The sequence below is a fragment of the Pseudophryne corroboree genome, chromosome 1 (assembly GCF_028390025.1).
Source record: "Pseudophryne corroboree isolate aPseCor3 chromosome 1, aPseCor3.hap2, whole genome shotgun sequence".
NCBI classification, from domain to species: Eukaryota; Metazoa; Chordata; class Amphibia; order Anura; family Myobatrachidae; genus Pseudophryne; species Pseudophryne corroboree.
This window is the reverse complement of record NC_086444.1, coordinates 978,132,024-978,148,567: the sequence shown is the minus strand read 5'-3', so window position 1 is coordinate 978,148,567 and position 16,544 is coordinate 978,132,024. Positions and strand designations below refer to the sequence as shown.

The following is a 16,544-nucleotide window of genomic DNA, read 5'->3' as shown; positions in this document are numbered from 1 at the left end:
ACTATTTGATCGCAGCGCAGCAAAAAATAGCTAGCGGGTGATCAGGTCTGAATGACCCCCATTGTGTGTTCCCTGTGAACACTAGTGTATAATCTGCATGTTCTTCATAGGGTCATTCATCCCTATTTAAAGTCCTGCTTTAACTTGATCTGTCCTAGGTTTACATTAAGTTTAATACTAGCGTGAGTGGCTTTATTTAATATTCATGAATGCTGTATCTTTTGTATACGCTGGTGTACTGGTGTTGGCTTTATCAGACTTTATTTTAGCTTATGCCTGCAGCAGCATGTCTTTGAAAACAAATGCAACATGAAATATGTTCTTACTAGATTGTACCTAGTAATACATACTTTTACTTGTATATAATTATGCTGCACCTCCAGGATTTTGTTTTAACTGTAGTTAGTTTTTAGAGGGCGGTTCGATTGTTTATGCACGCCAAACCTTCCATCTAAAGTGATGGGCGATCAGGGGATGCTATTCAGTTGTTTTTGCTTTACATACTGATCGCGCCTGCAGTGCCTTATTTAGCGGCGTAAAACTGCTAAACCTGACGACAAGTTCTAGGTGTGACGCGTAAAGTGCCATTTTGCCGCCCAAATGGGTTACTTTTCACATGGTTCTGCTCACAGTCTCAGGAGGCAGCGAACAGAAATGACTGCGCCAGCAGCTGTTCACGCCCGAAAGGAACAACAATTGAATTTCACCATTGGGCGCCCAGCAGTGACGGCTGCCGGTGAAAACAATTGAATTCCCCCTTAGTGTCTAAGCAGATGACCACTTTGATTCCTTCGGATGCTGTAGCCTCCGCCTGAGAAACCTGGTCATGTTCATGCTTTTCCTGATTTTCGTTTGACTTGGATGTTATTGTTTTCACAAAGAATTGGGAGGCCACTTTAAATGCCTATTTTATCTAAGTTACAGTACAACATAAAACCGTGAATATGAAAGATTGCTGTACTTTACAGGATTACTATAGCTTTTGGATAAACATTTTAAATTGGGTAGCACTGCTGGACAGCCAGCAAATCCGTATACTAATCCCTCCTCCTGTCCCTGCGTCACATAGATTTAGGTGTCTGATGTTTAATGTCATTGCACTGGGTCCTTTTTTTTTTTTAGTTGTGGACTTGAATTGCACTGACCTAAGGATCAGCTTCAGTATCCTGTAAATCAGACTTGCCTTAATTTGCTTAAGGTGAAATACTGTGCTGCAGATCAGATATGTTTTCTGTTGGGTTTAGTGAACTGCTGTTCTCATGCGGGATTTGTGGAGCATTACTGCATTTTTGTGGCCATTGTTGTACATCACTGTCATTACTACTACAATCCACAAGAAAAACGGCACTTATTGAATGATTGCTCTATTACAATTTGTGTAAAATTATAATATACTGTATATGTATGTATTGAGACAATATAGTGAATTTTATGATATATAAATAGTGAAATTAAACTCTTCCATTCTCAATGACCTTAGGTTAGATGGTTGAGTTAATCAATTATGTTATGTTCCTTCTATGTTTCCAGCCTGGAAAAAAAACAACTTTATTATTGTGGCTTTTAGTAGGTTACAGGCATGAAGATAATTGTGGCTGACATGTTTTTCTGCTTTCTTCCACAAGAGTGCTCTTTACCTTTCCTGAAACAGTTTGTCTCTATTTGAGACTCACCCTAGTAACAGTCTCCACAGCCATAGCATTTTCTGCCATAGTGACAAGAGGAAGGCTTATCAGTCCATCTTGTATGCTGGAATAAGGGCTTTGCATCATACTTGTAAATCAGGCAATAATAATCTGAGCACAAAGAGGACAATACACTGTGCTTAGTTATCCATTATATAATTTCCCAAAAGCTTATTCCAGTATATACACAACATGTTTTTTTTTAAATATGTAACAGGGTGGTTAATGTAATGACTATCACAGTACAGGTTGAGTATTCCATATCCAAATATTCCGAAATACGGACTTTTTTGAGTGAGAGTGAGATAGTGAAACCTTTGTTTTTTGATGACTCAATGTACACAAACTTTGTTTAATACACAAAGTTATTAAAAATATTGTATTAAATTACCTTCAGTCTGTGTGTATAAGGTGTATATGAAACATAAATGAATTGTGTGAATGTACACACACTTTGTTTAATGTACAAAGGTTTATAAAAAATATTGGCTAAAATGACCTTCAGGCTATGTGTATAAGGCAGGCATGTCCAAACTGCGGCCCCCCAGCTGTTGTGAAACTACATATCCCATCATGCCCTGACACAGTTTTGCTGTCAGACAATGCTAAAGCAGTGTCAGGGCATGCTGGGATGTGTAGTTTCTCAACAGCTGGAGGGCCGCAGTTTGGACATGACTGGTATAAGGTGTATATGAAACATAAATGCATTCTGTGCTTAGATTTAGGTCCCATCACCATGATATCTCATTATGGTATGCAATTATTCCAAAATACGGAAAAATCCGATATCCAAAATACCTCTGGTCCCAAGCATTTTGGATAATGGATAATCACCTGTATGTGATTGTAGGCACCCATAATTGTTGTGTAAAAGCCACATCATGCCCATTTAGGAATATATGTCTGATGTTTTCTAATGCTGTGTACACACGGTGAGGTATTTCTTTGCGATTTTGACTATATAGTCAAAATCGCAAAGAAAGTTAGTGCAGATCGCAAGGTGAAAGTCACCTTACGATCCCGATGCGATGCCGATGCGCAGTCTCGCTGGGTCGATATCGCATGTCTAGATAGACTGTGCAGGCAAGTCAATTTTGACTATCTTGTGTAAAAGATAGTCAAAATTGACACTTAGCCAAGATCAGACAAAGCCAGTATCGCAAGCGCAGTCATTATATGCTTGCGATACCGACCTAGTCCCTGTCGCATAGTGAGAATCGGGCATAGTTTCTCACCGTGTGTATGCACCTTAACTTTTATTTGTGCCACTGATCTGGCAAAGTCAAAAGTGTGTTTCTCTTTTTCTGCCACATTTTAGTCATGTTATGTAAAGACGCTTCACTGTGATTCTACTCACGTGCTTTTGATATTCCAGAAGAAGCAATTTGAAGCTGTTCATATCTTTCATCTGAAAACTGATGAAGTTATTTTCTAATGTAGTTGCAGAAACACATTCTTTTTATTTTTATTTTATATTTTTTCAGTATTCCTGTAATGATGTTTTATGGTTCCATGGTTTTATGGATGTTTTATGGTTCCTAAAAGGAAACCTGTATTATTTCCGAATACGCTATAAATTACTGGTCAAAAGTTTTAGAAAACCAAACTTTTCAAGGTTTTATTGAAATATACGCAATTTAATGTCTCTATTCTGTAATTAAAGCATTCAAAATATAATCATAGAATAATTTTGTTCAACAAAATGTTATTTACATTTTTGACTTGTCAAAGTAGCCAATCTTTGCAGCTGTAACTGCTGAACACACTTGTGGCTCTATTAATGCAGGGAAATCAAATACTGTTTGTGGCTTTCTTCCCAACACTGTTGCAGAAGTTCCCAAAAATGTGTTGCACTTACAGCTACTGTAGATACATCACTTTCAAAATTTTGCCCTTCAAAATTCAAATATGCCCTCACTGATTAGGTGCAAGGTGCTAGAATAACCAATACTATAGGTCACTTTGCTTTAACCCTTCTTTCCAGTTCATCCCGAACCAGCTTGAAGGGGTTTAGTGAGGAGACTGTTCTTGCCATTCTGTGATTTGAAGTCTACAGTTTTGTTATAGCCTGGAGGTATGTTTGGGTCATTATCATGCTGTAGTATAAATCCTTGACCAGCTAGGCATAGATTAGAGGGCATTGCATGATGTTGCCAAATCCTTTTTTGGCTCTGTTGGTTTAGGGTGCCAGCTACTCTCTGTAAGTCACCCACTTGGGATCCAGCAAAAGAGCCCCAGACCATCTCCGTTCGACAGCAGGTGTCATGGACATTCATTTAACTGTTGCTCCCATGTGTGTTTAAGCCTAAAATTCAAAAGGGCAATGCTTTTAATAACAGAACATGGCCTTTTTAAATTTTGGACTTAAACACACCAGGAAGAGGCAGCTTTTAAATATGCTAGATAAACCCCACACACTGGGGGACTTTTTTCTTCCTACTTGACTATGTACAAAAACTCTGTGTGATGAACCAAGCATTCTTCCAGTCTTCTTTAAACAACTGGCAGTGCTTTTGGGCCCAGGATGTCTTAAAGCCTCCCTTTCAGTTGCTGCAAAACAGCTGTAATTTTTCGGTTCCGGTATGAATGGTCGACCATGTTATGGTCGACAGTCATTAGGTCGACCACTATTGGTCGACATGGACACATGGTCGACACATGAAAAGGTCGACATGCGTTTTTTTACTTTTTTGGGTGGCGTTTTTTGCGTAAAGTGACTGGGAACCCCAATTAGTGCACCGCGTCCCCTCGCATGGCTCGCTTCGCTCGCCATGCTTCGGGCATATGGTGCCTTTTCTCCGCTACCGCTTCGCTCGGCACAGATTACCGTTCCAACCGTAGTCCACGTAGATCGTAAAGTATGGAAAAGTTCCCCAATAGAAAAATAAGTTACAAATCTCATGTCGACCATGTCAGTGTCGACCAATAGTGGTCGACCTAATGACTGTCGACCATAACATGGTCGACCATGTGAACGGATACCTAATTTTTCATCCCACTACTTGTTTCCTTAAAAAGGCCTTTTTTATGTATTTTTTTAAAGAACTCTGGCAAGGGGAAGGTTAGGGTTAGGCTGCGGTAAGGGAGGATTAGGGTTAGAGGGGTGGGGTGGGGGGTTAGAATATTTACCTCTCCCCTATTGGGATTGCGACCAAAGGGATGCCCTTCATCGGTGTTGTGTTCGCCGGCATCCTATCCATCGGTCACACATACCGATCCCTTAAAGGGGTATACACGTAGAGATGTGTGCTGAGCGATCTATCACAGACTGCTCAGCACACATCAGCCCCCACCCTGCTGGGCCGCGCATTGCTGTTGCTATGGGGAATACACACGGAGCGATGTATGCTTCTTTTCTAAGCAGTCTAGTCGTATTGCTTAGAAATGAAGCATAAATCACTCCGTGTGTACCCCCTATAGCCTTTACTACATCTAATGGGAGTCTGTTCCACTTATCCACTACCCTTTCTGTGAAGTAGTTTTTCCTCATGTTTTCCCTTGACCCACTTCCCTCCAATTTCAGTGCATGTCCTCATATTCTAATACTTTGCTTCCTTTGAAAAATGTCTTCCTCCTGTACCTTCTTAAAACCCTTAATATATTTGAAAGTTTCTTTCATGTTCCCCCTTTCCCTTCTCTGCTCCAAACTGTACATGTTAAGATCCTTTAGTCTTTCTGGGTATGTTTTGTGATGTAGACCATGCACCATTTTAGTTGATCTTCTTTGTACAGTCTCTAATGTATTAATATCCTTCTGAAGATATGGCCTCCAGAATTGAAGACCGTATTTTAGATGAGGCCGTACCAGTGACTTATACAGTGTACTGACTGGCTTTGTTTCAATCCAGGTTATACACTAAAATACTGGAACTTAAATTTCAATAAAAACATGAAAATTTGGGATGTTCAGAAACTTTTTACTGTTAAGCCGGGTACACACTAGGCGATACGCTCTATGAGCGATTTCGCTAGTGTTTTCCCTACCCTCCCGGGCGGCCGATATATTGTGTACACACTGAACAATATTGCTAATGATATCGTTCAGTGACATCACCCGGATGCAGGACTTAACATGCAGTTTTGGCCGACATAGCCAAAATTGACCTGCATGCACAGATAAAAACAATATTGTTAGCGTCTCGTTAATAATATAGTGTGTACACACTGGATGATATTACAAACGATATTACTGAAATGGGTGAACAGGAGCGATATCGTTTAAAATATTATCCTAGTGTTTACCCAGCTTTAGTGTAGTTTACATTTATTTACCTGTATTTGTACCTGGTAAGGATTTCCTGCATAGACCTAGTTGTGTATCTAGAAATTCCTTGAACTGAAACATTTGGTAGTAATTGAATTTTAGCTGTGGTCCTAATTTTGAGGTGGACATAAATATCAACGCAGCAGTGTCTTACCAAAAATATGCAAATTTGGCAGGAGACGTCTTGTGATCCGCTGACAGCGTTCCAAAGACGGAACATCAAACATCTGAGTAACCCTACCTGCAGAGGTCAGTTAAGCTGCGTTGGAAGATACATACACTGGCTACGCACTCCAACAAAATGGAGGCAACATTCCCTTTCTCCGCCACCAAATGCCTGCCTCATGTCAGTCATGCTCTGGCTTACCGCACACTGCGACTAACATTGCAGCTGTATCGAGGCACAGTGCGCACTGCATCTCTAATGCATGCGCAGTTCTCAAAACATTGCGTATCTGTGTGAAAGCGGAATAGCATCAGTCCCCATGCGCAGCATTCCAATAATGCACATCTTCCTGCACTTCTCCATGGGGTGCAAGTGAAAATGTGCAGTCTTAGTTGCTCTGAGGTGTCAGTGGCTGAAATTCTAAGGTATTGCTATTGAATTTTTAGCCAAATCACATGCATACTGTTGGAAGCAGTCACTTTGTGGTTTATATAAAGTTCAGCGTGATTAAGGACTGACGTCATTGCTTAGTTCTGTACATATTCTATGAAACACATTTGCTGTGTGCTGATTTCTTACTACGTACTTGTAAGCTCTTGAACGACACACAAACATAAAAGTAAATATTAGATTTGTTTTAGTGATCACATGCTGCGCTAAATCCAACCAAAGACAAATGCCCAGCTTGAGTCATGCTATAGAAATTACAGTGTCACAACTAGTATGTATAGAGTTAGTGCACATCCAGTTTGTATGCCCTGTTGGTTTCTATTAACAATATGCCATCTTTATTATTGCTTCAAAAGGTCCCATTGAATCATGACCTTTGCCCTATGTTTCGCTGAACATTAAGAAAATTGTATTCAGATATTTTGATCAGCTTGTGGTTGCCTGGCAAGTGTGACATTTAGCTCTGTGCTTACGCAGGACAGGAACATTCGCTACTTTATGTAAACACTGCAAAGCAACTAATCAGAAATTTAGTAATACAGGTTGAGTATCCCATATCCAAATATCCGAAATACGGAATATTCCGAAATACGGACTTTTTTGAGCGAGAGTGAGATAGTGAAACTTTTGTTTTCTGATGGCTCAATGTACACAAACTTTGTTTAATACACACAGTTATTAAAAATATTGTATTAAATGACCTTCAGACTGTGTATATAAGGTGTATATGAAACATAAATTAATTGTGTGCTTATATTTAGGTCCCATCGCCATGATATCTCATTATGGTATGCAATTATTCCAAAATACGGAAAAATCCGATATCCAAAATACCTCTGGTCCCAAGCATTTTGGATAAGGGATACTCAACCTGTACTTTATGAAGCAATGTTATTTCTGATCGCTGCCTAGCATTAAGGAAATGATCATGTTACATAGAATTCATGATGTGGTTTTTACACATGAATTCAATTCTGGGCCTAGTTATTTTTTGGTAGTATACATATTTGATGAGCTACACAATCATTGTTATTAACTGGTGAATTGTTATCCTGTGCATGCTGAAAATAATATTCTGTTGTCATGTCACCATGGATTTTTATTGGATATTGTATGTTTTGGGAAAACCCCCTTAATGTGTTGCTAGTTGTCATGGGATATATTGTGTTGGGGGATTTCCACACTGTACTGGCTCACTGTCAGAACACCTTCCAATTATATTTATTTTTTAAATTCATACAGCAGAAATGTAAGTACTCCGCACATAAAGCATATGTCTGTCTGTCTATCTAATATAAAGATTACAAAGATTAAACTGCATTTCAGTGTTATTCTGTAACTGTGTCTTTTTTTCCATCACATATTGAATGTTTAGCCATTGGGATCAAATATGTTCAAATTCAATATTACATTTCCTATTTGTATACTCAAAACATTCATTGTCTGGAGCGTCATTAACTTAAGCTATCCGATTATTTATATGTGAACCATCAGACACTATCCCTCAGCAGTAATCCCCTATTTTACTTTCATAGAGACCCCTTCTAAAGTGAATACCTCAGTGAACTTGATATTACATAGTAGGGGTGGTCTTCAGTATGCCGACTCACGGGATCCCGGCGCACAGTATACCGGCGCCGGGATCCCGACAGCCGGCATACCGACACTTATTCTCCCTCGTGGGGGTCCACGACCCCCCTGGAGGGAGAATAAAACAGCGTGGAGCGCCACTGTGCCCGTAGTGTGGCGAGCGCAGCGAGCCCGCAAGGGGCTCATTTGCGCGCGCCACACTGTCGGTTAGCCGGCGGTCGGGCTCCCGGCGCCGGTATGCTGGTCGCCGGGAGCCCGACCGCCGGCATACCGTAGTGAACCCCATAGTAGAGTGTCCTGCTTCAGCTCCATCACTCTAGAGTACTTATATGCAAGTCTTAATGGGTATGTCTGAGAAGAGGAGCACAGCCCCTCTGCAGAGACTCTGCTAGAATGATCTACAATAAATTGCGACCTTTGATCCCTTGAGCATCCCAGATCTAATGTTGAGCTATCTGTGAAGCATAGTAGTAAGTAATATCCTAGTCCTACTGTGTGAAATATGCTGGGGAGCCACTCAGTCTATGCTGTGATGTTTGCTGACCAAACAAGTTTAAAAAGGGTTGTGACCACCACACCTATCTACTGCCCAGTGGATACAGCCCAGTTGGCCAGTGGCCATACCTGCAAGAACCAATGTGTGAGAAGATATATAGAAATATATATGCAGTTTACTATGACATGTTATAGACCAAATAATGCTAGTTGTACAATGATTTTAATTAAATTAACTATCAAGAAACACTTAGAAGTAGTTTTATTCCAAATGTGGACCTTTGTTTTAAGTGTCTAAAGTATCAGCAGCAAATATAAACTTACATAGTGCTCATGGTAGTGGGTGATTCAGTGCCAAAACCACCTATACCTCAGCAAAACTGTGAGGGCGTTGCAGGTGTTTTCCAGATATAAAGACGTCATCCGCTTACAAAGTAATGCAAGCATATAGTTGATGGTTGAAAAAAGACAAATTGCCCATCGAGTTTAACCTGTATTATAATTTTTACATTATTCTGTATTTAGCTAAAGTTAACTATAATGACCCAACTGAAGTAATGTCTTAAGTGTAATTAACAACTATAATTTGTGCTATTCCTAAAATATATTTATTTTAAATGCTGTATCCTTGGATATCTTTTTCAGTTAGAAATTTATCTAAACCATTTTTAAACCTATTTACAGAGTCCACCATTACTACCTTCTCTATGGCAGAGAGTTCCAAATCCTTACGGCCCTTACTACGAAGAACCCTTTCCTTCATTGGGTCCAAAATGTTTCTCCTCTAGCCTCAGAGGGTGACCACGTGTCCTGTGTAGAGTTCTCTCAATAAACAAATCGCCCGATAGCTCCATGTAATGTCCCTTTATATATTTGAAGATATTAATAATGTCTCCTCTTAGACACCTCTTTTCTAGTGTAAACATGTTCATCCTAGTAAGACTTTCCTTGTAATTCAGTGCCTCTAAACCCTTAACCAATTTTTTAGCTCGCCTCTGAACTCTTTCAAGTTCCAAGATATCTTTTTTTTATAAGTGGTGCCCAGAACTGTACACACACTATTACAGAGGCGGCCGTGCCAATGATTTATTCAGTGGCAGGATTATACTCTCATCCCCGTTTTATGCGTGCTAACGCCTTAGTTACCTTCTTTGGTACACTTTGACATTGGGTGCTGCTACTAAGCCTATTATCAATGAGCACACCCAAATCTTTTTCAACTACCGTTACCCCTAGATTTTCCTCATTTAATGTATAGGTTGTATGTTTATTTTTAATCCCAAAGTGCATAACTTTACATTTTTCTATATTAAACCTCATTCTCCTTTTAGATGCCCAAAATTCAGGTTTAAATAAGTCGTTCTGTAGAGATTCAACATTCATTTCTGAATTCATTACCTTACACAGTCTAGTATCATCTGCAAAAATTGACACTGTGCTTTCCAGACCTATTCCTAGGTCATTAAAAAATTTGTTGAACAGTAGTGGCCCGAGTACAGATCCTTGCGCTATTCTACTGAATACTGATGCCCAGTTGGAGAACATCCCATTAACCACCACTCGCTGTTCTCTGTTATCCAGCCAATTATTTACCCAAGAGCAAATAGTTTTTCCTAAGCCAAGTTCGTTTAATTTGATAATCAGCCACCTGTGAGGCACTGTATGGAACGCTTTTGCAAAATCTAAATGGATCACATCCACTGCGTTTCCTTGGTCAAGACTGTCAATCAATGTCCTTTAGTGCGCGTTTCAGCATGTTAAAATTTACTTTTCTAAGGTTAAATAAAAATAATGTAGAATCTGATCGAGGATCAGCTTGTTGCCAACGAGCTGATCTTTACATGCCACCAGGTGGAGAATCTAATTCCTTACTTACAGTAGATGTGCTTTCCTTGATTTACCCTTGCCGACTGTTTTTCTCCTCCACCCCCATTATATTCAATACATCCCTCCTTACTGTTCTCTCTGACCATCCCATTAAATCTTTCTTAAATATGTCACAACTCCTTAATGTGTGTATTTTGTGCATATTAATGGTGCTATGGATTATATATCCTTACTTGCATCCCTGATTTGCGATCGCTCCTTAGAGAAAAGAATTAGACACCTACCTATTGGCTTATGCCCTCATTTGGGTATCATACAGAGATTCTGCCCAATTTATAACATTGTTTGCAGTAAGAAATGTATGCACGATATTACACAGTTATCTTCACTACACCAAGCCCAGTGCCTATGTGGCTTAAAGTGAAACAACACGGCATCTCTATCAGTGGTAGGGATGCCGGCGATTATATGACCGATGCCAGAATGCCGACGTCCCAAAGGTTCTGGGGTGACTGTTAGGGTTAGAACCTGGGCCCGGTGGAGGTTAGGTTTCAGCACTAGTTGGGGGAGGGGGTGGTGTTAGCCATAGTCGCCACACCCCGAGTCTTAGCCGCAACGCCCACTATCTTAGCCCTGGCCACCACCCCAGGCGGATAAATTAATTCCCCTATCCCCTTCTACTTGTTGGGATGCCGGTGTCGGTCATGTGACCACCGACATCTCGACTGCCGCGCTCCCGTATGACACCCTCTCTATCATCTACAAGCAGTTAAATGGTCTTTCAAACTGGAAGTAATCAAGTGATTTAGGTTTTAGGTTAATGGAAAGGTTAGCAGTACTAGTGGGTCATATATGATGGCTTGGAGGTGAAACCCTCCTTTATTTGGCCTTTTCATACACCACTGAAAAGTGTCTGATATTATATGTATTCTATACTAGTAAGGCCAATATCCTATTAGCCTCCTATCCTATTAGCCACAGTAAATTACCACAGCTAGTTACCATCAACTGGACTATACTATTAGCACCGATGTCTGTGCTTTTCGGGGATTTGGTTTTGCCTGCCACCAAATTCTCTCAAAAAAGGACTTTTTTGTGCAGTACATTACCACAGGTAATAGGATACCCCCCCCCCCCCCCTAATGTATCCTGCAACTAATCTAGGCACCGTACACTTAATATGTGAGGCTAAACATTAAAAAAGTTTATATGTAAAGATTTAGTAATTATTTATTAATAGTTTCTAGTACTAGGCAGGGCCCTCACTTTGCGCCAAGAACAGCCTCATTTCTTCACCTCTGATTGTAAACTGCACATTCATGCTGCGAATCTCCCATTATACTACATCACAAAGGTGCTCTGTTGGAGTGATATCTGGTGACTGTGAAGGCCATTGGAGTAAAGTGAAATCATTGTCCTGTTTATGGAACCACCTTGAGATGATGTATGGGCTGTGACATGGCTGGAAGTAGCTATTAGATGATAAACAGACTGTGGCCATAAGGACAACAATACTCTGATAGTCTGTTGTCTTTAAATGAGACTCTGTTGGTTTTAAGGGGCCTTAATGTGTGCTCCCCATTGCCAGCCTGTACCATTGACATGAGACAGAATGGGTCCATGGATTCCTGTTATTATGCCACATTCTGAACTTAGAATCTGCATATTGCAGAAAAAATGGAGATTCATCAGAACAGTCAAACATTCTGCTAATGCTACAGTCAATGGGCTATCTATTGACTCACTCACCGCCTGCAGCTCTGATCTGTCATGGTGTGCACAAAGGCGTACCATCGGGCGGAAAACAGCCGCACCTTTGGAATATGGTTGAACAGACTGTCAGAGGACGTGTGTCTTTTGATGCAGTGCTCGACACCAGCGTACACCAGATACACCTGCCGACTCAAGCCAGCCCCCTGTTATTGTCCAGGAACGACTACTGGAATTGCATGTATCTCTGTGCGATCCCAATCTGTGCCCGTCGGCGGTGCGTCTCGGACACGTGCATAAATAAAACATCAAGCACTTGCACCCAATATTTTACCTGTGCCTACCTCTAAATCAGGTCCATTGTCTTTTTTTGCATATAATCTGCTTGGGCTAACAGCTTCCATTTATGTTTTTATAAATGTGTTTATTCATCTCCTAATTTCCATGTGATGTGTACTCTTTTATTAGGTTCACTCTCCACACCCAGGTCTCCAGTAATTTCCCCAAGTAGCACAGCAGCTAGCAGATTGGCTGGACAAGGAGATGATTTAATTGTTCCATCAGGTATTGCCAATGCTGGATAACTCCCTAGGAGCTGCTGCTGCTGCACTAACCTCTTCGTGTTCCTATAACACCTCCTGATTATTGCTGATTAATGATTGTGTGTGCTATATCCCTGCCTTGCTGATATGTAATCACATGCCAATTAACTCAAGCAAGCTGTTCTATGTTCTGCAAACGTAAAACAACATCACCCTATACCTGAATTCTGTGCAGTCACTGGAGGGGCATTATTTAATCTAGAATGAGATTGTGTTTTGAGTATTGAGTATCACATTGCTAACTCTTCCTATTAATCTACCGCTGACATTTAACTAATTCATAATGTCTGAATGAGATGACTTCTGTATAAATATGAGAGCTTTTGCCACTGGGGGCCAAATGTAATAGAGTGACAGTTTCAGAAAGTGAGAGATTTGGTAAGGTTTTGCAGGTTTTTTTTTAAAGTGGCAACCATTTACACAACAAGATCAACCTGGTTTTACAGTGTAAATGATTGCCACTTTAAAAAAAAAAAAACCCTTAAAAAACCTTACCAAATCTCTCACTTTCTGAAACTCTCACTCTTTTACATTTGGCCCTATATTTCCAGTCACACTTGGGATTATCTGTAGACCTCTTTAATCCCTTTTAAAAATTTAAATGGTCACTTTGGCTAATTATAAACCGATGTTAAATAACAAATTACTTTTAGTTTTCTAGCCCCTCCATTTTCACAGAGAGGGATTTTTTCCCCTCCTGTGAGTCCGTTATTGCTATTTTCTATCTCTCAATAGTAAAACCTCTGTAAAACACTGATCAATACCATACATGAATGGGTAGGGGGAGATCATATACAGTTTAGGTTCATGGTAATTATTGGGGTATATGCCTTTGAACTATGAGTCCTTACTGTACTTTTGAATGTGATTTTTATGTTGTAATGAGTTATAAGTCACAGAGGAGCTGTAAGCAATACTGTACTCATATCCTGTAATAGCTTATTTCACAATCGTACAGTAGTGAATATGCTGTTGCTTATAATTTGTCATATTTTTTAATGTTCTATACATTACTATGTTATACAGGTTGAGTATCCCTTATCCAAAATGCTTGGGACCAGAAGTATTTTGGATATCGGATTTTTCCGTATTTTGGAATACTTGCATAAGGAGATACAGGTTGAGTATCCCTTATCCAAAATTGAAAATCCCACATTTTTGGGTCCCCTACTGAGATAATAACATATATATTATATTTTATGTGTATATATAGATATAGTATAGAGATTTATAATATAATATATATGTATATGTGTCATTATCTCAGTAGGGGAACCAAAAATGTGGGATTTTGAATTTTCAATAAGGGATACTCAACCTGTATCATGGCGATGGGACCCAAGTCTAAGCACAGAGTACATTTATGTTTCATATACACCTTATATACACAGCCTGAAGGTCATTTAATACAATATTTTTAATAACTTTGTGTACATTGAGCCATCAGAAAACAAGGTTTCACTATCTTTCTCAAAAAATTCCATGTTTCAGAATATTCCGTATTTCGGAATATTTGGATATGGGATACTCAACCTGTAATATAATTTACATCCGTTGGCTACTTCTGATTTTAAGGGTTTTCTACATAAATAACATTGGTATGCAGAGTTTTGGGTTTATGGTTACTACTATGAAAGCCATAATTGGTGAGTTAATAAATCTGTTACATTGTAAGATGCATATGTTTTTCTAGAATATTTTTGTAGCAGTCCTTCCTTTTTGCTCTCCTTCCTTAAGGGTGATGTTGTTTTGCGAAATAGCGCTAAGTTGCGTTTAAGAAACATGCTAATCCTATGTGTACTTTATTGTTTTTGATTTATTGACGACTGTGTTACAAATGTTGTATATACCCCAATGTATTCTGGGTTGTTATTTTTTTTTTGTGTCTAATAATGGAGATTTACTACAGTCAACTATGCTCTCCATCCAGAAACTCTCTCCTGCAACGTGATGGAGCAGCCTGATGATATTAGTTGTGGTATATCCATAAATAATTTTGTTCTCTTTTGATTCTGTAGCGGAAGGGCAGCGGGCACAGCAGAGAAGTGGCCCTGTTATCCTCTCTGAAGAACCAAGAAATACAGCTATTGAAAAATTTGAACTTGTTAGACGATGGAGTTTAAATACATACAAGGTGCGTACAGTATGTTTCATTGGAACCTAGTTTATATTTTGTTGCTGTAGTGGCTTTGGCCCAATAGTGTACAGTTGTAATTTGTAGAAAAGTCAGAAATCTGATGGGACATCTATTTAGAATTTTTATAGATTTGCCTCTGGCTAAGAGCTGTTGTAGAGGAACTTGTACATTGTTCTGCTGCAGAGACCTGATCTCCGTTACAGACCATTCTGTTTCTCAAACTTTGAGCAGCAATTTGCTGTGTCCTGATAAAATCTTTGAATACCAGGTGCAGTCATCTGATTCCAAAGATGTTATATTGTCTGTGAGGAGGGGATGATAAGACATAAAAAAGAGCACTGAATACCATTTTTATATTGTGACATAATAGAAATCATTTTCAATAGAAAGTAAGTTTCCATTGGCCCAGTTGTTCTTAAACTTCTCTGAATCATGGCGCCCTAGAGTATCAGTATGTTTTTTATGGCACCTCTAGGCCAAGCGTTTCTAATTTAGAAATTCTGAAAAAAAAAAATTAAATGAAGTAAATTGTGCTTATGTCATCCATAGGGTAAGTTATATTGTGGTGGACAGGGTTGCGCTTCTGTATATTCGGATTGGCAACCACCAGCACTGGTTGTGTCTATCATATGGACCATAAATAAGTTGGTTTGGTTCTGTACCTCCAATCCGTGGCACCCCTGCAAGAGTCAAACAGCACCCTGTTTGGGAACCACTGCATTAACTTTCCCATCATTATTTTAATTTATTTCTGTCCTACCATTGTTCACTATGAGTGAACAACCGCACCAAAACCCCATTCTATGATATTGTAAGAGCAACAGACTTGGGATGCGCATAATATAATAATTTCTGCAGTGGGGTACACTGGTATTCCACAGGGAATAACATTGGGGTGTAGAGTTGGATCTTGATCCGAGGCACCAACAGGCTAAAGCTTTGACTGTTCCCAGGATGCATTGCACCGCCTCCTCTATAACCCTGCCTCCAGGCACTGGAGCTCAGTTTGTAAGTTGGTGCCTGCAGAGCAGGCATCTAACAGGTGGGGCTGTACTAGGCAGCTCTGAAAAGAGCTTTTTAAGAAGACTTCAAGGGCCGCAGCACTGTTTATGTCAGTGTGACATTCTGTGCTTCGGCTACATCACCTCCCCCAGCAGCGCTGCATACTCCCGCAGCCTGGTTCCTGGGTACTTTTGGCGGAGGCGCACCGGACATCAGGCACACACCGGTGACTCTCTCCTGGATTGCGTGGCTGCACATCAGGGTAGCGGTAAGACTGCCAAGACTGCGTGTCTCCCGAATACTAATCCTTCTGCTCCAAAAGCTAAGAATACCACCTTTCGTTCCTTTCAAACTCCAGGAAAAGCAAAAGGTCAGGCGTATCCGCGACAGGCTCGTTCTTCCAAAACCACTTAACCTAAATCTAAACAATCCTGGGCCGCTCGTCAGCCTGCTTCCAAACAAGACAAGCCTGCTGCATGACGGGGCGGGCCTACCCCAGGGTGGGAGGCCGACTTCTACAGTTCGCCCACGCATGGTTAGAGACCACTTCGGACGCCTGGGTGCAGTAAGTTGTCTCTCACGGGTACGCAATCTTTTTCAAGAGATGTCCTCCTCG

General features: G+C 40.2%; 1 protein-coding gene across 4 annotated transcripts in view; it reads left to right on the top strand.

Annotated features, from left to right (window-relative positions):
- The window catches only part of ARFIP1 (ADP ribosylation factor interacting protein 1), a 310,000-nt gene that overhangs the window by 119,502 nt on the left and 173,954 nt on the right, over positions 1-16,544 (top strand). For 3 of the 4 annotated variants that reach the window (XM_063920538.1, XM_063920535.1, XM_063920536.1), the window contains 2 exons: positions 12,656-12,751; positions 14,808-14,923. In XM_063920538.1, coding sequence (XP_063776608.1) covers positions 12,656-12,751; positions 14,808-14,923 — 212 coding nt within the window. The remainder of the gene's footprint in view (positions 1-12,655; positions 12,752-14,807; positions 14,924-16,544) is intronic. The other variant, XM_063920537.1, reaches the window with a different exon arrangement.